The 22,768-nt window shown below is 39.9% G+C and overlaps 1 protein-coding gene and 1 pseudogene across 1 annotated transcript; both read left to right on the top strand.

Moving 5' to 3' along the window:
* Positions 1-698: 698 nt before the first annotated feature.
* Positions 699-12,961, top strand: LOC133009065 (cytochrome P450 2J6-like; annotated as a pseudogene).
* Positions 12,962-14,508: 1,547 nt separating this feature from the next.
* LOC133008743 (cytochrome P450 2F2-like) lies at positions 14,509-22,768 on the top strand. Its single transcript, XM_061076018.1, is given in 14 exon segments — positions 14,509-14,738; positions 16,425-16,587; positions 17,193-17,306; positions 17,309-17,341; positions 17,553-17,713; positions 17,808-17,876; positions 17,975-18,079; positions 18,789-18,927; positions 19,728-19,813; positions 19,991-20,092; positions 20,169-20,310; positions 20,643-20,826; positions 21,130-21,188; positions 21,275-22,768. Coding segments are annotated over 13 exon segments (1,506 nt in total). The 5' UTR covers positions 14,509-14,576; the 3' UTR covers positions 21,176-21,188; positions 21,275-22,768.

The raw sequence follows: 22,768 nt of genomic DNA, 5'->3' as shown, positions 1-22,768 counted from the left end.
ATAATCAAACTAAACACACAAAAAAAAACTTGAACTAGAGCTGTGCCTGGAAAAAGTTGTTCTGGCCGTTGAAACACAAAGAACTGGTTTGAGATCAGCAACTGGCTCCAAACTGGCCCTGGATCTGCCTTGGTGTAACATGTGAGTCACAGAATGAACTCACGTGTCATCTCCTCATTATCACAAAATATTAGATCGTGATCTCAAGTTATTTAACTCGTTATCACGGGGAAACAGAGGAAATATAATGTATGATTCCATGTCTGTTCAGGACATCTGTCCTTGCACGCCGATCCCCCTCTGGTTTATTATTCAAGTTGTGTTCTATGAGAGCTTTACCATGGCGACACAACAGACCCTCAAACACTGTCCCCGCTCGACCTCTCTGGGATCAGTGCTTCATCAACACTGGAGTTATGTAACAGCTGGTGATAAAAGCACTTACCTTTGACTTTCCCTTACTTTGCTTTCCTGCTTACTTAGCAGCAAATACTCAAGGAAGATTACAAATAAATTGTCTCAGTGATTTATTGTTTAAGTTCCACTCGACAGCCGCTCACAGCTCCCGTCACAACTTAGGCTTCTCAGTATTGTTTACATTAAACTCTGCGAGGAAACAGAATAGCAGGAGGAGGCAGAGTTCAGAGACAATCTGTGTGCTCACAGCGAGTCCAGCAGCTCTCAGTGCAACCCGTGCCATCATGTTCGTTTCTATTATCCTCCTGGTCGTTTGCGTTGGTTTCATCATCCTTCAACTGAAATCCCTGAGGCCCAAGAACTTCCCACCGGGACCCCCTGCCCTGCCCGTCCTGGGGAACCTCTTACATCTGAGCCTGGAGAATCCTCTGAAGGACTTTGATAGGGTAAGAAAAACATTGATATCAGTGACGCTGCTCTTTAATATCCCTTAACTTGTTATGTTTATTGCATAGTATTACAACTTAAATGCTTTTCCTCCTGTATCAGTATGAATAAATAATAATAATAAGCATTTTTTCCATTTTATCTCTTAAAAGTTTCCAAAGTTAAAAGGTGCCTCACTGAATAAGATTTATGACTAAAGATAACATATCATAGAAAAAACAGACTTTGGTCAATAATGCAATAAAACTAAACGGATAAAAGAACCAAATGGAAACAATTAACCTCCTTGTCTGTAGAGAGTTGGCACACAACCAGGAGTGTAGGAGTTTGAGTGCTTACAATCAGTTCAATGCATGTAGGTGAGAGGGGAAACGCTTTGTGTAGCTCAACTGAAACTCCCTCGAGAGCAACAACTTCCTGGCGGATGACCACTCGTCACTGTCTCGTGGAATCGACGCTGCCAATATTTAGTTTTGCAAAGTTGCTATTTAAACAACATCAATTTTCTCAGTTCTCGTCTTCTGCCTTCTGGGAATTTAAGCCACATTTTTGTCCTCTAATGACTTCAGTACAACTTCCTGTCTTAATGTGCCTCTTGATTTGGGTTCTCCGATCCTATAACCTGCTGTGCAGGCAGTTTCCTTCATGACATATAGGTCAAGACTTGTGAAAGACAAATGTTACGGTTTCAGACAGATTCATCTTAAGTCTTTGTTATAACCATCGGTCATCCTGTTTGTTATTTATATCTTATTCATTGTTGCTAGATTTAGCTGTTGCAATGTTTTTAAACTATTTGTTAGCATCGTTTTTTTGTGCTCTTTATAAATGTCAATGATTTCAATCTGTGATGTTTCTTTTTTTTTTTTATATTTTCTTGATGCTGTCTGTGTTTTGCTATGTTCCACACCGAACTATCCTTTTTGACCAGGTAACTCCACTTAAAGTTGTGTGATATATATGTTGTGCAATAATGCTTTAAAAGTGATACCATAAAATGGTCTGCCTATCGGCATTCAATAAATATGGTTATCAAAATAAAATATTAGATATTAATAATTAAATTAATTACATTTAATTGGTTGAAGTTACCTCGGGGGCACCACCATTTAAGGGAAGGGAAAGATAGCCAATGTATTGATTGAGTCTCATAAAAGTACTGACTACAAATTTGAACACTGATTAACATTTAAATTACTAACTATAATCAAATTTACCATTTAAATAGTTAGCTAAGTTGAAGGATATGGAGTTCTTGACAGTGTAGCGGTTGGCAAAGTTCACCTAGGCAACATTAATGAAAGAACAATTGTGAAAGAAAAAGATTTATTATGAATAAAATAAAGTATAACAAATACAAATTACTAATGGTACTTACTAAACAAAAATGTGTATGTGAGTGTGTGTGTCTAAGTGAGTCTGCGTGCTTCCCAAGATGGCAGCTGGCCAGACATTAACACCTTCCTCAGTATGCTTTCTAAATGGTCGCTTGCCAACCTAAAGATAACGGATCCCCCCTTTTGAAGTGGTTTTACGACCGGTAGTGGGAGCAGAGATAATTAGGTGAAGGATTATCAATCAATCAATCAATCAAGTTCATTTGTACAGCCCACATTCACAAATAACAATTTGTCTCATAGGGCTTTAACATTGTGTGACATCCTCTGTCCTTAACCCTCAACAAGAGTAAGGAAAAACTACTAAAAACCCTTTTCACAGGTAAAAATATGTAGAAACCTCAGAGAGAGCCACATGTGAGGGATCCCTCTCTCAGGACGGACAAAAGTGCAATAGATGTCAGGTGTAAGAAAACATCATCAGGATTTTTAGCAGCATCGATGAGGGTAAACATTTTTCAATACTATGTGTCAGGCAGTCCCGCTGCAATCACAGTCTCTGGCCAGCAGCCAGCAAGACCACGATCCAGCATCAGGATGGGATCCACTATAATCCACAGTCATTGTCCACCGCCGCCAGTTAGAATCCATTATCAGCTGCCGCCTCGGTCGTGGTCCCTCATCATCCGATGCCAACGCGACAAAGGATCCTCCATTACAACGACGATCAGCTGGCACGATACAGAATCCACCGAACTGGATCCACCATTGCGACCTCTGACGCGCGATTCACAATCATAATCCATGGTGCGGCCACAGCTGTGGCCCTGCATCCGCGGGCGCTAAGGCACAGAAACTCCGGGAAAGGGGTCAAGTTAGTAACATGTACTGATCAGATAAGAATTATCTTGATGTGATAAATATGGAGAAAAGGAAGGAGAAGCAGGAAAGAGAAGCTCCGTGTGTCTTGTGTCATAAATTCCCTGTGCGTCTTAGCATCATCAGGGTTTTTTGCCATTTAATCAATTTTGGAACATCGCACTAATTAGCTCTAACTATAAGCTTTATCAAAAAGGAAGGTTTTGAGTCTACTTTTAAACGAACAGAGCGTGTCTGCTTCCCTAACTGAAAGTGAGAGATTATTCCACAGGAGTGGGGCTTGATGGCTAAAAGCTCTGGCTCCTACTCTACTTTTAGAGACTTTAGGGACAACAAGTAAACCTGAGTTCTGGGATCGGAGTGCTCTAGTAGGTTGATATGGAACTAACATCTCTTTAAGGTAAAGAGGTGCCATATCATTAAGGGCCTTGAAGGTGAGGAGGAGAATTTTAAATTCTATTCTAGATTTAACAGGAAGCCAGTGTAGCGATGCTAATACTGGAGAAATGTGCTCTCTTTTCTTAGTTCTTGTCAGGACACGTGCTGCGGCATTTTGGACCAGCTGCAGAGTCTTTAACAACTTGCTGCTGGAGCCTGATAATAGTGAATTACAGTAGTCCAGTCTCGATGTAACAAAGGCGTGGACTAGTTTTTCTGCATCTTTTTGCGAAAGGACATGTCTGATTTTTGAGATATAACGCAAGTGGAAAAACGCGGTCACAGAAATTACTTTTAAGTGACTATTAAAGGACAAATCAGGATCGAAGATCACTCCCAAGTTCCTGACTGTGTCATTGGAAGCAAGGGCAATGTCATCTAGCGCAGCTATATCATTAGATAATGTATCTCTAAGGTGTTTAGGGCCGAGTATTATAACCTCTGTTTTATCTGAGTTTAATAAGAGAAAATTGCGGGTCATCCAGGTTTTTATGTCCTTGAGACATGCTCGAAGTTTAGTTAATTGATTACTTTGATCAGGTTTTATTGACAAATATAACTGGGTGTCATCCGCATAGCAGTGGAAATTTACCGAGTGTGTCCTGATAATGTTTCCTAGTGGAAGCATATATAATGAGAATAAAATTGGGCCGAGCACAGACCCCTGTGGGACACCATGGTTAACTTTGGTGCGCACCGATGACTCATCATTGATTTGAACGAATTGGGAGCGATCAGCAAAATAAGATTCAAACCAGTTTAAGGCCGTTCCTTTAATATTAATTAACTGTTTTAGTCTCTCTAATAAAATTTGATGGTCAATTGTGTCGAATGCTGCACTGAGATCTAACAGAACAAGGACAGACACAAGTCCCTGATCTGAAGCTATTAGAAGGTCACACTAGACGAAAAGCAGTATTATTGTCACAGTGAACCTCTTCGGACAGGCCTAATCCCCTGCTGTAACCAACTGTTTCCATGATGTTACCTCGGCGTTCGCCAGTGAAGATAAGGTGGGTCTATCGGCGTTTGCGGACCTTAAGGGGGATATGGAGAAAGAGCCGTGGGGGGGCATAAATGTCAACGGCAAATGAATATGATGCCAGTATTTTGGGAGGACAGATATTTTTATGGAAAGCCGGGAGAAGTTTGGAGATTACAGGGCACAGACACATCATACCCAGCATCATTTCTTCCTGTTGAGCGGATTGCTGGTAGATGTGTGGTTAACAAATCCTCTGTGCATTTAACCAGCAAAATTGAAAAAGTGACTGTAATCATGCCACTCTGTACAGTGGTTGAGATTCAGGATTGTTTTGGATGACAATGAAATAAAGTGAATTGTTTCATTTGACAGTATTGACAATACACCACTGTTCACACCTAATACACACACTTAAACGTGTAGTCAGATGTAGTAGTCTGAATAAACCTGCTTAATTTTAACTTGAGAACGACGCCTCCTGCCTTTGATTTCCACCCGCAACAACAGCATTGACCTTTGTGCGTGGTATACAATGTAATTCATTATAGCACACTTATTTACTTAAGAACAATTTAAAATTCAGGTTTAATATTTATTTTAAGCCTGGTTTACTCAGCCAGATAGTTTGTTTGGTGCCTCTTACTAAAAGGTGTTATCTTCACTCAGGGAAACTGATTTGCATTTGTGAAGCTCAGAGCACTGTTGCTCAGTGTAATTTGCATGTGAAACCGTCCTCTAGGCGTTGGAGCAGGGGGGGTCACCTCACAACAGCTCTGAGGCTTGACAACTGCAGGAAACTTTAGCGTTTCCTTTGCTGCCTGCAGATACGTGTGAAAGTCGTTAACCGAAGGATGTGCCAACGCTTCTTTGCGACACAGATTGACACAAACGCTTCTTTTCATGCAGTGTCATTAGTGACTTTTGCCAGGGCTGTCTCTGTGCTGTGATTGGTTCTAAACCCAGACTGAAAGTCTTCATATTTATTATTTTCCTGGAGAAACTCACACAGCTGATTGGCTACAACTTTTTCTAATATTTTAGATAGGAAGGGGAGATAAGATATTGGCCTGTAATTTGCTAAAACCTCTGGGTCTAGGGTGGGTTTTTTGAGTAGGGGTTTGATTACAGCTATTTTAAAAGACTGTGGTACATAACCTGATGATAATGACAGATTGATTGTGTTAAGTAACGAATTAGCTATTAGGGGCAGAATTTCTTTAAGTAATTTAGTTGGAATCGGATCTAAAATACAGGTTGTTGGTTTAGAACCTGAGACTATTTTGGTAAACTGATCACGGGTGATCAGAGAGAAGCTGTCTAAGTAATGGGAAGGATTCTCAGCCGTTTCTGAGATCTCTATTGTTGGGAGGGTATTAGTGCCAATTGAGAACGTATGATACCGTATGATAACACAAGGTCAAGTGTGTGGTTACAACAATGAGTAGGTTGATGTTCACACTGACTGAAACCAATTGAGTCTAGTATTGAAATAAATGCTACGCTCAGGCTATCTTTATTATTGTCAACATGAATATTAAAGTCACCAACAATAATAATTTTATCGGTCTTTAGGACTAGGTTTGATAAAAACTCAGGGAATTCTGTTAGAAATTCAGTATAAGCCCCAGGAGCACGATAAACTACAGCAAATATGATTGGCTGTTGGTGTTTCCTGGATTGACGTGGAAGACTAAGAACAAGACATTCAAATGAGTTGTAGCTAAATTTAGGTTTAGGATTAATTGATAGACTGGAGTTAAAAATAGCAGCAACTCCACCTCCTCGCCCGAGTTCCCTGGGGACGTGTGAATTTATATGACTGGGGGGAGTAGATTCATTTAAACTGACATATTCATCAGGATGCAGCCACGTCTCAGTAAGGGACAATAAATCTATATTGTAGTCTGAGACTAGTTCATTAACTAAAATAGCCTTTGAGGACAGTGATCTAATGTTTAAAATACCACATTTGAAAATCTTTGTTTCCTATGTTGTTCCAGAGGTTGTGTTAATAAGTATAAGATTATTGTGTGGAGTTCTCGCTCTGTTATTGTTTAATTTAAATAATTTAATCGGACGGTAGACAGAGACAGTCTCTATGCGGTTGGGTGACTGATCCAGAGGGAGCGCAGAGAAGTGTTTAGCACTGCAGCTCTGCTTCCTGGTCCCAACTCTGGGTTGTCATGTGATAGACTTAGTAATATTCTTAGATAAGAGAGCTGCTCCATCCCAAGTGGGATGAACGCCGTCTCTCCTAACAAGACCAGGTTTCCTCCAAAAAGTTTGCCAATTATCTATAAAGCCCACACCGTTTACAGGACACCACCTCGACAGCCAGCGGTTAAAAGAAAACATGCGACTAAACATGTCATCACCTGTTGTGTTAGGGAGAGGGCCAGAGAAAATTACTGTGTCCGACATCGTTTTAGCAAAAGCACACACAGACTCAACATTAACTTTAGTGACCTCCGACATACGAAGCCGGGAGTCGTTGCTGCCGACGTGAATTAAGATTTTACTGTATTTACGTTTAGTTTTAGCCAGCAGCTTCAATTTGGATTGGATGTCTCCGGCTCTGGCCCCCGGGATACAATTGACTATGGCCGCTGGTGTCGCTAATCTCACGTTTCTCAGAACCGAGTCGCCAATAACCAGAGTTTGATTCTCAGCGGGTGCGTCGCTGAGTGGAGAAAATCTATTTGAGACGTGAGCTGGTGGGTCTTTAATCGTGGGCTTTCTATGGGTGGTACTATGCCCCCTCCGGACCGTCACCCAGCCACCCTGGGCTCCCGGCTGCCCGGGGCAAGTCGAGGGACTGCTAGCTGGAGCTAAGCTAGGTGGCTTCGCTGCGGCTAGCACGGGCCGGCTAACTACAGCTAACGGGGGTTCTAAGCTGAGGAGCCGAGCTTCTAAGTTGCTAAGCCTCGCCTCCATGTCTACCAACATACTACATTTATTACATTTACCACTACTGTTAATGGAGGCGGAGGAGTAAGTAAACATGAGACACCCGGAGCAAGAGAGAGCGGTGGAGCGAGAGGGAGAGAGAGAACACATCGCTGCTAAAACTACGAGGGTGAGATTTAAACAGAACACAGAGTCACAAAGCACCAGAGTGTAGGGGCTGGTATGTGAGGGTGCTGAGCTATATACCGGTGATTTTAGCCGTAGTAGAACAAAAAGACAGTTGTGTTTTAGCGGAGGAGCTAATTCAGATAGCGACCACCACCCGTGTCCCGTGGCAATAACAGGAAGTGACGAAATGACGCAGCACGCTTACCGTAAACACTGGAGGCGTCACGGCAAAAGTAAACAAAAAGTCCTTCAAAAATAAAATGCCACATTTCATGTTCTACTATTACATATACAGTATATATATATAAATACATACATAAATATCTTACATGTACAACCAATTTTGAAAAGGGGATAAAGAGAGAACCCAAAAGACTTATGAGGACTTGTATGCGTGTGTCTGTGTGTGTGTGTTTGTGCCAAGTTAGGCAAAGAGTGTAGAATGAAATGCAGAGAAAGACTGTGAAGAGCCTAAAAAACTAACATTACTTTCGAATAACTTATAACCAAAGTATCACAACACAAATCAAACTTATAAACCCCACACAAAATCGAATAAATAGTCCTGCTAAGCCTAGCATAATTATTAAGCCCTGTTGTTTTACCCGTCCGTGGAAAGGGGAAAAGGAAGTTGCTGTGCAGTTCGCAGTTCTGTGAAGTCTTCATGGCTGGTTGTGTGGTTTCTACCTTCGCGGTTCTGTTGAGCTGGTTAAAGTTTTCCTGCAGGCAGTGGTGGGAAGTAACAATGTAGAAATACTTTGTTGCTGTACTTAAGTAGATATTTCACATATCTACGGACAGGCACTGACAGACGTGAGGCCCTATTGAAATTTTAAGGATTATTATTCAGGCAAATGAATTGGCCTTTTGAGGGCTTTTATTAGGTGACTTTACATAATTTTTTGAAGGTATTCCTTTTTCGTTCACATTCGTTTACCCTTTCCTGCTTCGTGTCAACATCTCCACATAAATACATAGCTTGAAGCAGCAAGTGGTTAACTTTTCTTAAAGAAATATTGGAAGTAGTTGGTTTAAACAAAAACTGTCGGCAAATAGACTATCATTGGTTGGCCGTGTCTACTTAGTCTTACACGTCCACGTAAACAAAACAAACATATTTAAAACAAGTCGAGATGGAAAAACAAACAACACAACCATTTATATATCAAACGCAAAAACAACTTTCAGCCAACACAACCAAAAACAAACACTGTGTCGTGGACTACTGCATATTCACGCACACAATTCAGGTTTTTTAATAGACCTCGCCAAATTGAACCCTGGGTAATCAGGCCCAGTTTTCCACTCACTATAATGCCAATATAATTTTTGCAAAGATATTATATATCTATATATTGCCAATTCCAATCCTTAGTCGCCCTTTGTGCTGACTCAACACAACTTAGAAGCTGTTGAGTATTTATATATGTATTCTACAAACTGGCTAATGTGTACAACTTCAAGCAGGGTTGTGTCTTCACTTTGTCGTCCCTACAGGCAAGATACCCTGCAGGTGTATTGTCAGCCTGCTGGAAACAAATGCAAACACAAACGCAGGCCCATTCAGTGAAGATAGTCTAATGATAAATAAACAGGCTTACATGTAGATGCGAGGACAAGCTGGTGGGCAGGATTACAGGCAGGTAAACATCCAGGCAGTTACACAATACAGCTAATAGACACAAAAGGTTAATTTGGTCTATTAGTGGCAGGTCTATTAGTGTTCTTGGATAGAATCAAGAGGCACTTGTTTATTCTGTTGTATTGATTATTTGTTGTCTCTATAAGTTCAGATGCACTTGTCCAATACTTTTTTATCCTCAGCATCTCAAGTTCAAAATTTGTAAAATTATGCATTATATATATATAGTATTGTTATAATTTTTTAGTCAGTTGAAATAAATCCTGAACTGAACAATTTTGGGTTGTTTTGTGTCTGTATAGGCCTACTATAAAAAGCACTTAGCATTTTTAATTTTGGTATTTGTACTTTTACTTTTGATACTTAAGTACATTTAATATGAGCAACTCTAAGACTTTTACTCAAGTCATTTTCTGACGGGTGACTTTTACTTTAACCGGAGTCACTTTCAAGTAAGATATCTGTACTTTTACTCAAGTATGGCTTACAAGTACTTTATACACCACTGTCTGCCGGATGTCGAGTCACTACTCGGAGTTTGGTAGAGCTTGAGTTGCAAGGAGGTTTCCTTGGTGAGATGAGCTGGAAACTGCACATTTTTTGCTCCTCTTGAAGAGTTGGATTCAAAGAGAAGATGCGAGCGGGGGAAATCAGGCTTCTCCCTTCTGCGATGCAGGAAGAGCGGCTGGCAGCCCACAGACGGATTGTAGAAAAGAGATAGAAGAGGGTGAGAAATTGCCTTATATTGGCCTGGGACCTCAAAGGTCATGTGGTCCAGAGTGACCAATAGGAGTTGACCCTTGTGGCTTTTCACACACCTGTGTGAAGTTGAAGAATCCTGGGAGACTGAGATCCCTCTGCTCTGGCTTTGTCCGGAACAAAGAATATGTGATTTCAGGCTTTTGCCTACACATATAGGCCAAAGAGGAGGCCTTTGGTTTCACAAAAACACTGTCCCAACACTAATGATTGTTCATTTTTTCCTTTTTACAGATGTACGACTCTTTCCCACTGATTCGTTAATAGCCGCTGCCTTTCGTGAAGGCCTTTGAAAATTTTAAGGTGTGTTGATGGGCCTTGAAAATATTTATAACACTGATGTGAACATTTAAAAAAGGGATATGAACATCAATCATATATTTTTTTCTCTACCTACACATTTATGTACAGTCAGTGAACAATTTAAAATCCTAATGCTGAAGTGAACATACATCTTACATCTTATATTTATCAGATTGCTGTGAAATATGTACATCAATTCCTGGACGAGCACAAGAAAACCAGAGTTCCTGGAGATCCACGAGACTTCGTTGACTGCTATCTGGACGAACTGGACAAGGTGTTTGTGTGTGTGTGAACTTACATGTTATACTTGATTTAAACAAATGATTTTACATTGAATTTGATAACTTTTTGATAAAGCCTGGAACTTAAAGCAACACTATGTCATTTTAAGGAGAGCTACAGCGCCCTCTGCAGTCACATGTGGGTATTAATTCTGTTGGCTCCATGTCTCCATGATTAAGTGGTTTTCTTGCAGAGAATTAACAAAACCTATCAATTTGATGATCCACAAAAGAGGAAATATATTGCAATTTAGCTATTTGCTCTTATAGTGAGGTTAAAAACTTGCATATTGTCACTTTAACTGTTAGCTCACAAAATGAGCTGGTTCTTATCAGTCTGTGTGTGTGTGCTGGTTAATCTTTAAACAATCACTCTTCTTTTGTAGAGAGCCGGTGAGGATTCTCCATTTTCAGAGGAAGAACTAATTTCGAACTCTCTTGATCTTCACTTTGCTGGAACTGACACGACCTCCAACACCCTGCTCACTGCTTTCCTCTACCTCATGGCCTACCCTCACGTACAAGGTTTGTGTACATGTGCCCCTGTGAGGATTTACCTCTGTCATCACGTGGACACAGCTCTGTCTCCAAATATATATGTTGGGTGAGCATTACTGAACAGTTCCGCCACTCCCCAGCGTGTCACCCCAGGGGACATGGGAGAACTTCTTTCAACACACTGGGAATTCTAACTCTTTTCCTGCTGTTCTCTTAGATTATGATCTTAGCTTCATAGACTACATAACTTATGTACAATCATATAACTCAAAGTCCTGCTGAAAAACTCATTCCTTTCTAGTTAGTGGTATCCCCCTCAAAAAAATTTACTTTAGCCGACTTGAAACTTGCTTCTTGTTATATATAGTCCTAAGAATGGGCTTGAAACAAAGACTGCATTTAAGATGGCTGCAAACACATGGAGTTTTGGAGCCATGGTAGTTATTATAACACTTAAGAGAAATGGGTGATTCATTCTGTGACTTCTCGCAGTTTAATTTATGTTGATGCACTACGACCTTCAAATGTTGTGTTTTAAAATATACATTCTTTTGTATTTAATCTGATGAAATGTTATTTTTTTTAACATGAAGAATTTGTCTGTCTCAGAGCGTTGCCAGCAGGAGAAAGACGAGGTGCTGGATGGGAAGCATTCGGTCACGTATGATGACAGACATAACATGCCATACATGCAGGTATATGTTCAGACACATTTCTCTTGAGATGATTCATCACTAACGTTAATTCTATTTGACATATGGGTGTGGGTCAGAGGCACATTTCTTGAAGGAGAACGTTTACTTTCTGTGTCTGATCTTGTGTCCCAAATCAGACAAAGTATAACAACATGATTATTAAATATTTGTTTCAATGCAGGCTATGATCCATGAAGTGCAGAGGATAGGCAACATTGTTCCACTCAGCATCATCCACGCAACGACCAAAGACACCGAGCTCATGGGATACTCCATTCCCAGGGTAAGCGGCATAAAACATAGTAAAAAATATGTACCATTACTTCAGTAAATGTTACAAATGTTGAAAAGTCGTTTATCGCCTCAGGGTACGTTGGTCATCCCTAACCTGGGCACAGCCCTGAGAGAGGAGGGACAATGGAAATTCCCTGGTGAATTCAACCCAGAAAACTTCCTCAACGACAAGGGAGAGTTTTTCAAACCCGAGGCCTTCCTTTGTTTCTCTGCAGGTAAACCACAAACAAGCTGCTGTGTGTTTGCCATTCTGTCACATCAACAAACACTTAATATAATATTTAGCTAAACTGACAGTTTATTAAATATCATGGATAAACAATTGTAAAGGAAAGTTTTGGCTAAAATTACGTTTTTGGCGAATTCAATCACCTAAATAGGATATAGCGTGGTTTCATGACTGGGTCGGTAAGATCAAACTCGCAGGTCTTTTCTTTCATTTCTAACGTCTCAGGTCCTCGGATGTGGGTTGGTAAGATCAAACTCTCAGGTCTTTTCTTTTATTTCTAACGTCTCAGGTCCTCGGATGTGTCTGGGAGAGGGTCTGGCTCGTATGGAGTTCTTCCTCATCTTGGTGACTCTGCTGAGGAAGTTCGAGTTTGTCTGGCCTCAGGACGCAGGAGAGCCAGACTTGACTCCGGTCTACGGGGTCACCCTGTCTCCCAAACCCTACTGCATGAATGTCCAGCTCAGGGCGACACAGTAAAAAGGTCTTACAATCTAGTCGATATTATCTTAGGTTCCTCACATTAACTTTTAAATCATATGCTTGTAGGTCATCATTTTACAAAAATAACACATTGTTAATATACTTTACAAATGTATAATTGCAAATTTTATGATTGTATGAAATGCATCTTTATATGTATGGGATTGATGGATGAATAAACCGCGATATTGAGCCAAAAGTCTCCTTGTTATGTCTCTTATTCATGTTGATGGATGCATTGGACAACAAATAGAAGAAAGAGAAATAAAAATTAGCTTGAGGGAAAAATTTTCAACTGAAGTTTTGTTATCATCACAGAAAATGGGGCAGAATTAGGAGACAAAATTAAACTAAACTTGAACAATAGCTGAGCCTGGAACAAGTTGTTCTGGCCATCGAAACACAAAGAACTGGTTCGAGATCAGCAACTGGCTCCGAACTGGCCCTGGATCTGCCTTGGTGTAACATGTGAGTCACTGAACAGACTTGCGTGTCAGCTCCTCATTCCAAACACTAGAGGGCAGACACAAATTATATAATATGTAAACTTTGTTCAAACACTCACCAGATTCATGTTCAGATTTTACAATCAGATTTATTTTTACATCGCAAATTAGTTAAAAATTAAAGCCCTCAAAAAGCCGATTCATTTAAGCGGAGAAAAATAATAATAATAATAATAATAATCATTTCAATAGGGCCCTCCACCGTTCGGTGCTCGGGCCCTAATAACAGTTTTATTCAATGTACATGTCATTGTTTTGTCGGCAGATTACAGAGTTGGAGGTAGATATTATTATTGAGTCAAGACCAAAGACTCCAGAAGTTGAATATGAAGTACATGAATAAATGAAAATTAAAAAAGGCTTGTGCATGATCAGGCTTGCATACAGAAGCCTGAACCGTACATGGAATCATACATTGTATTTCCTCTGTTATCTTGTGATAAGAAACCTTTGTTTACCCGAGAAAACGGGATAAATAACTCACTATCATGAGATAAGTCTCTATAAAGCCTGTCATTACAGCAACTGTTGCAATCATTGTAGCAATGTTTGATGTGTTTGATGTAAGAGACACTCCCATTTCATTGTGCCGAGAGAATGATGCGGGTAGGTGGACATGCCAGATACCCAAATTATCGTGTAGAAGCACTTAAAAAGTTGAATTTTCATAATATGACCCCTTTAAGATAAAGCATTTCTAAAGCACAAAACAAATGCAGAAATAGGCTAACCCATATACATGAGTGTTCAAGTCAACCATCAGTTACTGATTGACAAAATATATGATCGTGATCTCTAATTAATTAACTAGTTATCACGGGGAAACAGAGGAAATATAATGTATGATTACATGTCTGTTCAGGGCTTCTGTCCTTGCACACCGATCCCCCTCTGGTTTATTGTTCAAGTTGTGTTCTATGACAGCTTTACCCTGGCGACACAAACAGACCCTCAAACACTGTCCTCGCTCGACCTCTCTGGGATCAATGCTTCATTAACACTGGAGTTATGTAACAGCTGGTGATAAAAGCACTTACCTTTGACTTTCCTTTACTTTGATTTCCTGCTTACTTTGCAGCGAATACTCAAGGAAGATTACAAATAAATTGGCTCAGTGATTTCTTGTTTTGGCTCCACTCGGCAGCCGCTCAGAGCTTACGTCACAACTTAGGCTTCTCTGTATTGTTTACATTCGACTTGCATGCGAGGAAACAGAAGAGGAGGAGGAGGAGGAGGAGGAGGCAGAGTTCAGAGACGATCTGGGCACTAACAGCGAGTCCAGCAGCTCTCAGTGCAACCCGTGCCACCATGTTCGTTTCTATTATCCTCCTGGTTGTTTGCGTTGGTTTCATCATCCTTCAACTGAAATCCCGGAGGCCCAAGAACTTCCCACCGGGACCCCCTGCCCTGCCCGTCCTGGGGAACCTCTTACATCTGAGCCTGGAGAATCCTCTGAAGGACTTTGACAGGGTAAAAAAAACACTGAAATCAGTGACGCTGCTCTTTAATATCCCTTGACTTATTATGTTTATTGCATAGTATTACTACTTAAGTGCTTTTCCTCCTTTATCAATATGAATAAATAATAATAATAATAAGCAATTTCTCTATTTTGTCTCTCAAAACCAAAGTTAGAAGGTGCTTCACAAAAAAAGATATATCACCAAAAGCTAACAAATCATAGAAAAAACTTATTATTGTCAATAATGCAATAAAACTCAACGGAAAAAAGAAACAAATGAAAACAATAAACCTGCTTGTCTATACAGAGTTGGCACACAACCAGGAGTGTAGGAGTTTGAAAGCTTACAATCAGTTCAATGCATGAATGCAGATGATGTTTTTAACATAGTTGAGCCTTTGTTCACTACTTCACTACAACTTCCTGTCTGAACGTGCCTCTGGATTTGGGTTCTCCGATCCTATAACCTGCCGTGCAGGCAGTTTCCTTCATGACACACAGGTCTAGACTTGTGAAAGACAAATGTTACGGTTTCAGACACATTCATCTTAATTCTTTGTTGGAACCGTCTGTCGTCCTGTTTGTTATTTCTAACTTAGTCATTGTTGCTAGATTTAGCTGTAATGTTTTTAAACTATTTGCTAGCATTTTTTTATGTGCTCTTTGTAAATTAAGTTAATGATTTCAATATGTGATGTTTCTTTTTTTAAAATACTTTATTGATGCCGTCTGTTTTTCCATGTTCCACACTGTTGTGCAATAATGCATTAAACGTGATTCCGTACAATGGTGTGCCTTTCGGCATTCAATAAATGTGGTTATCAAAATAAAATATTGAATATTAATATTCAAAATATTAATATTAAATGATATCTTGAATTGATTAAAGTTACGTCGGGGCACCACCCTTCAAATGAAGGGAAAAGAGTTCATAAAAAGTACTAACTACAAATTTAGAACTTTGATTAACAATTAAATGAATAACTATAACCAAAATTACCATATGGATAGTAAGCTTAGTTGAAGGATATAGAGTTCTTGACAGTGTCGAGGTTGGCAAAATTCACTTGCTTCCAAAATGGCGGTTGGCCACTCCAAAGATAACGGACTCCCCCCTTTGGAATGTTCACGACATATGGCGAGGGTCAGAGAGATTGGTGTAGAGATATGCGTGTGTGTCTGTGTTGGTGCCAAATTAGAGAAAGTTACTAGATGCATGCAAGGAAAGACTGAAGAGCATAACTAACAATAACTTTCTAATAACTTGGAACCAAAATATAAACATCACACGGAATCGAATAAACAGTCTTTGCTTAGCCTAGTATAATTATTAGGCCCAATTGTGTTACCCGTCCATGGAAAAGGAAAAAAGGTTGCTGTGCTGTTCGAAGTTCTGTGAAGTTGTCTTGCTGGTTTGTGGCTCCTGCCTTCATGGTTCTGCTGTGCGGGACAGCTCAGTTGCTGTTTGAAGTTCTACGGCACGACTTTGCGTTGCTGCTTGAAGGCTCTGGTTTTCTCCAGAACAAAGGACATGCAGCTTCAGGCTTTTTACTACACGTGTGGGCAGCAACTAAAGTTCACAAATACCAGGTCCCAACAACCCTGAACTACTCTTTTTGACCAGGTAACTCCACCTTAAGTTGTGTGATATATATACTTTACACACTGACATGTGTCGTCTTGTTCTGTGGCAGCTGAGGAAGAAGTATGGAGACGTCTACAGCCTCTACCTCGGCCCCAAGCCTGCGGTCATCCTCAACGGGCAGAGTGCGATAAAGGAGGCTCTGGTGACCAAAGGAATTGATTTTGCTGGACGACCTGATGACCTGTTCGTGAATGACGTCACCCAGAAGAGAGGCAGGAAACACATGATGGTCTATGATAGTCATTTGAGGCTCATCCCGATGTGATAGTGGATGTTAACACCAAAGAGTTTTCCAATTGAATGTGGCGTCCGTAATGTCAGATTTAAAGGGTACTGTTCTCAGTTTATCTTGGACCCACACAGGCTGCAAAATAAAGATATAGAAAAAATTGTTAAATCAGAAGAAACTCAATTGGGAAATTGTATTCCAATGCACAACAAGATGTAGAAATTGATGGGAGTATCTAATAACACTTTGACCCATCATGATATTATCATAATTGAAAGTGGATGAGGCTGAGCTTAGCGTAGAAAACCCCACCTGGAACTATGCACCAGGATTTGAACAAACAACCCTTTTTGCAAGGAGGCCAACCGCTGCAACATCATGTCCTCCCGGTCTTGTAAGCAAAATGTCATCGGCATATGTTTCCAAGATAGACATCATTGCACTTACAACAGTCTGTTCTCATATCTAGTTGTGTACTCTAAATGACTATGACATATCCGTTTCTTGTGAATCCACTACTTGACGTCTCAGGTTTGAAAGCACGTTATAGCAAAGTCATGAGCCGCCCTCTGCTCTTCTCTGTCGTAGGCTTGGTCCTGGCGAACGTTGGCCCCAGCTGGAGGGATCACCGTCGCTTCGCTCTGTCGACCTTGAGGAACTTTGGTATGGGGAAGAATTCAATGGCGGACAGGATCCATGGAGAGCATACATTGTGGAGGCAATGGAAAAAAACGTTGGTGTGTTATCTTTAAACTGTTCTGAGAGTTAAAACATGAAGCACTGTTCTCCCTCTTTGTAACTCAGACGAGTGGGTACGATCTCCTGTGTCAGTGTCAGCTGAACGAGATCTTCCATTTACGTCATCACTACAATCTGTGGGTTGTGTTTCTTGCTGTGCTGTTGTTCTTATCTTTTTTGTAACGCTGACGTTTGCATCATGTCTCACAGGCAAAAGTGTGAATCCTGCAATTCTGGTTTACAACACGGCCTCCAACATCATATGCCAGGTTCTGTTTGGAACTCGCTTTGAGTACGACGACGAGTTCATCAAAGTGATCGTTCAGTGCTTTAGAGAAAACGCCAAGTTAGGAAGCGGACCCTGGGCAATGGTGAGTCTGAGTGCTCGCTCTCTCTCTCTCTCTCTCTCTCTCTCTCTCTCTCTCTCTTTTAAACCAATGATTGTTCATTTTTTCTTTTTTACAGTTGTACGACTCTTTTCCGATGATTCGTAACTTGCCGCTGCCGTTCGCCAAGGCCTTTGAAAATTTTAAGGTGTGTTGATTTGGCCTTGAAAAAATTCATAACACTGATGTGAACATTTAAAAAAGGGATATGAAGTGAACATACAACTTACATCTTATATTTATCAGACTGCTATGAAATATGTACATCAATTCCTGGACGAGCACAAGAAAACCAGAGATCCTGGAGATCCACGCGACTTCGTTGACTGCTATCTGGACGAACTGGACAAGGTGTGTGTTTGTGTGAACTTACATGTTATACTTGATTTAAATAAATGGTTTAATATTGAATTTGACCATTTTTGGATAACGCCATGAACTTAAAGGGGTCATATTATGCCCATTTTACCACAAGTTGAGATGGTTCCTTGGGGTCTTAATGAAATGTCTCTAACATATTTTGGTCAAAATACCACAAGGATCATTTAAAACAGCACCCCTTTTACCCTGTCTAAAACAGCCCTCCTCAGATTGACCTGTTTTGAGTGCCTGTTCCTTTAAAAGCTCATGAGCCAGGCTCTATAAGAGACAGTCCCATTTCATTTTGACAAGAGAAGGATACGGCAGCTCCTTCTCAGTCACTCAAGCATGACGTTTCTGACTTAAAGGAACCATAACAAATTAAGTGGAATTTTCATAATATGACCCCTTTAAAGCCACACTATGTAATTATTAGGAGAGCTACATTGCCCTCTGTGGGTATTTATTTTGTTGGCGCCATGTCTCCATGATTAAGTGGTTTTCTTGCAGTGAATTAACCAAGGCTATCAATTTTATGATCCACCAAAGAGGATATATATTGTAATTTAGCTATTTGCTGCTATATTGAGGTAAGAACGTTGCAGTGTCACTTTAACTGTTAGCTCACAAAATGAGCTGATTCCTATCAGTCTGTGTGTGTGTGCTGGTTTATCTTTAAACAATCACTCTTCTTTTGTAGAGAGCTGGTGAGGATTCTTCATTTTCAGAGGAAGAACTAATTTCGAACTCCCTTGATCTTCACTTTGGTGGAACTGACACGACCTCCAACACCCTGCTTACTGCTTTCCTCTACCTCATGGCCTACCCACACGTACAAGGTTTGTCTACATGTGCCCATGTGAGAATTTACCTCTGTCGTCACGTGGACACGGCTCTGTCTCCAAATATATATGTTGGGTGAGCATTGCTGAACAGTTCCGCCACTCCCCAGCGTGTCACCCATGGGGACATGGGAGAACTGCTTTCAACACACTGGGAATTCTCACTCTTTTCCTGGTGTTCTCTCAGATTATGATCTTAGCTTCCTAAACTGCATAACTTATGTACAATCATTTAACTCAAAGTCCTGCTGAAAAACTCATACCTTTCTAGTTACTGGTGTCCCCCTCAAGAAAATGGACTATAACCGAAATGAAACTTGCTTCTCCTAATATTTAGTTTTTATTCAGTTCTAAGAATGGGCTTGAACCAAAGACTACATTTAAGAGGGCTGCAAACACTTGGAGTCTTGAAGCCATGGTAGTTTTTACAGAACTAAAAAACTAAGAATAACCAAACTTACCAGAATATGGACATACATCAGTGTGCACCTACCTGGAATGACAAATTCATTCATGTCATCCATCTGGACAAACAGGTTGTGGGTTGGACCAAGCTCCTTTGTTTATTCTCTTGATATATATTTGCCTTCCAAAAACACTGTGTACATCTGCTGCTGGTTTATATGAAGTTCCCAGCAACAGTCAAAAAAAAATGGGCGATTCATTCTGTGACTTCTCGCAGTTTAATTTATGTTGATACACTACGACCTTCAAATGTTGTGTTTTAAAATATACATTCCTTTTTATTTAATCTGATGAAATTTTATTTTTTTTAACATGAAGAATTTGTCTCTCAGAGAGTTGCCAGCAGGAGATAGATGAGGTGCTGGAAGGGAAGCATTCGGTCACATATGATGACAGACATAACATGCCATACATGCAGGTATATGTTCAGACACATTTCTCTTGTGATGATTCATCAATAACGTTCTATTTGACATATGGGTGTGGGTCAGAGGCACATTTCTTAAAGGAGAACGTTTACTTTCTGTGTCTGATCTTTTGTCCCAAATCAGACAAAGTATAACAACATGATGATAAAATCTTTGTTTCAATGCAGGCTATGATCCATGAAGTGCACAGGATAGGCAACATCGTTCCACTCAGCATCATCCACTCAACAACTAAAGACACTGAGCTCATGGGATACTCCATTCCCAGGGTAAGCGGCAATAAAACATAGTAAAAAATTACTTCAGTAAATGTTACAAATGTTACAAAGTCGTTTATCGCCTCAGGGTACGTTGGTCATCCCTAACCTGGGCTCAGCCCTGAGAGAGGAGGGACAATGGAAATTCCCTGATGAATTCCACCCAGAAAACTTCCTCAACGACAAGGGAGAGTTTTTCAAACCCGAGGCCTTCCTTTGTTTCTCTGCAGGTAAACACCAAACAAGCTGCTGTGTGTTTGCCATTCTGTCAAATCAACAAACACTTGGCTAAACGTTGATTTAGTTGGCTTAAAATGTAAAACCGTAGCTAAAAGTATTGAGGGGATGTTGGTCGGGAAAAACATCATGAATAAAGTTTATTGTTAAAAAGGTATGGGGGTAGGGGGCAGTTGACAGTTATTCTAAATGTCATGGACAAACAATTGAAAAGGAAAGTATTGGCTAAAATTAACGTCTTAGGGAGTTCAACTTCTCAAAAAGGAGATAGCGTGGTTTCATGACCTTCACACTCTCAGGTCTTTTTTTATTTCTAACGTCTCAGGTCCTCGGATGTGTCTGGGAGAGGGTCTGGCTCGTATGGAGCTCTTCCTCATCCTGGTGACTCTGCTGAGGAAGTTCAGGTTTGTCTGGCCTCCGGATGCCGGAGAGCCAGACTTGACTCCGGTCTACGGGATCACCCTGTCTCCCACACCTTACTGCATGAATGTCCAGCTCAGGGCGACACAGTAAGAAGCTATGCACACAAATAATCCAGTCGATATTATCTTACCTCTCATTAGCTTTTAAATCATATCCTTGTAGCTCATCATTTAACAAAAATAACTCATCGTACATATTCTTTACAAATGTATGATTGATAATTTTATGATTGTATCAAATGCATTTATATATGTTACTGATCTATGGGATTGATGGGCTGGAAAACAAACTTCAATACTGAGAAAAAAATGTTTCCTTGTTATGTCTCTTATTCATGTTGATGGACACTATGCCCTTGTATGCCAATTTGAATATAAAGCTGCTTTCAGAAATGCACTGAACTCCGTACTCTCTCCAGAGGAGCTGCACGTGTGAACCCAATGTCCGAGTGAGTAAGAACCGACAAAGACGTCAAGAGAGAGTTTGTGGTGATAAAAGTTGACATAATAGTTAATAGTTAATTTGCACTTTCAGCCTCTGCCTGTTTCCCCTCTCACCTGAATAATGAGGAGCGGTTGTGAACCACAGATCAGATTAGTGTGCCCAGCACTCTTGTGGCCTGAGATGTGCACAACACTGCAACACTGAAAAATACCGTCAGACACTCAATACTGCATTCACATCTTAGAATCACCTGAACAACACTCAGAACATGTGTTTTTCTTGTTTTATGTACATATTTATAAATGTATTCCCATAGTGTGCCACCTCTGCATGGATCAAGGATTTTTTTTAATTTGATTTTTTATAGTTTGTTTATTGAGAATCGACGATACAAAATGAGGACATAAAAGAGATACTGTACAATGCTCACACCCACCCACACCTCCTTCCCCTCGGATCAAGGAATTTAAAAAATCACCTGTCAACCAGGCAGATTGAACCTTAATGAAAATAAAAAGAATGAAAAGTTCACATACAAACACAAATCTGTGAGAAATGGCTTCAGTTCTGTCAGCTTCATGAAACGTATGGTCTTAACAGGAAACATCAAAAACTGCTGCGTTTCTATGAACCTATTATATAATTATAGATTATAATTATACTGCTGCTGAGCAGATTTTGATGTTTCCTGTTAAGACCATACGTTTCATGAAGCTGACAGAACTGAAGCCATTTTCTAGATCTAACTATTTATATATTTGAGGCTACACATGACAACGCTCTTACATTCCTGCTTAATTATATGTTCTAGGAATTCATTCCTTCAATAAACAGAGGTTGATTGACTCTATTTAAATAACATGTAAAAAATGACTGCAATTCAGCAATGACATTTTCTAACAGTGGGCTTTTAAAAGTGACATATTCCCAACATGATCTCACAATTACTACAAGTTAGCTTGAGTGGATTGGTCAATGAAACATCACCCAAAAATATCCTATCCTATTATAAACAATAACACAAACAGCCAAACTTCACACGGCTGCTGATGATGTTATTTTGATAGTGAATGAGGCAGAGTGGGAAATCACAACAGGGGGCAGCAACTTCAATGGACAGGCAGAAGAGCTTGAAGTATATTCATCTTTTACATCAATTCATATTTTCATGAGAAGCATTTAAAATGTTGGACTCATCTGTAACTTTTAATTAAAACCATTAATTTCAAAGATGTTATGTTTCGATATATCGACAAAAAATATTGTTTCTGCCAGAGAAAATGAAGTTAAATGACATTCACCTTATTTTCATTAATAATTTACTTGGTCAAAGACAAGTGTTTTTCTCATTGGACAGTGACCTTTTTAAAACCACTTATTAGAACAAATTCTTATAGACTTGCTTTCATGGGATGTTTAGTTTGTAGTGTTTTATTGTTATTTTTTATTTTCACCTTTTCTTTTTGTTGGTCACTTATTTTCATTGTCATATTAAGATTTTACATATTTTTCTTACTTTGTTGTCAAAGCCCGTTGTAAACTGTTTTTCAAAAAATGCTATATGAATAAAGGTTATTATTATTA

This window comes from Limanda limanda, chromosome 8, assembly GCF_963576545.1.
Source record: "Limanda limanda chromosome 8, fLimLim1.1, whole genome shotgun sequence".
Lineage (NCBI taxonomy): Eukaryota > Metazoa > Chordata > Actinopteri > Pleuronectiformes > Pleuronectidae > Limanda > Limanda limanda.
This window is presented reverse-complemented; position numbering and strand designations above follow the sequence as displayed.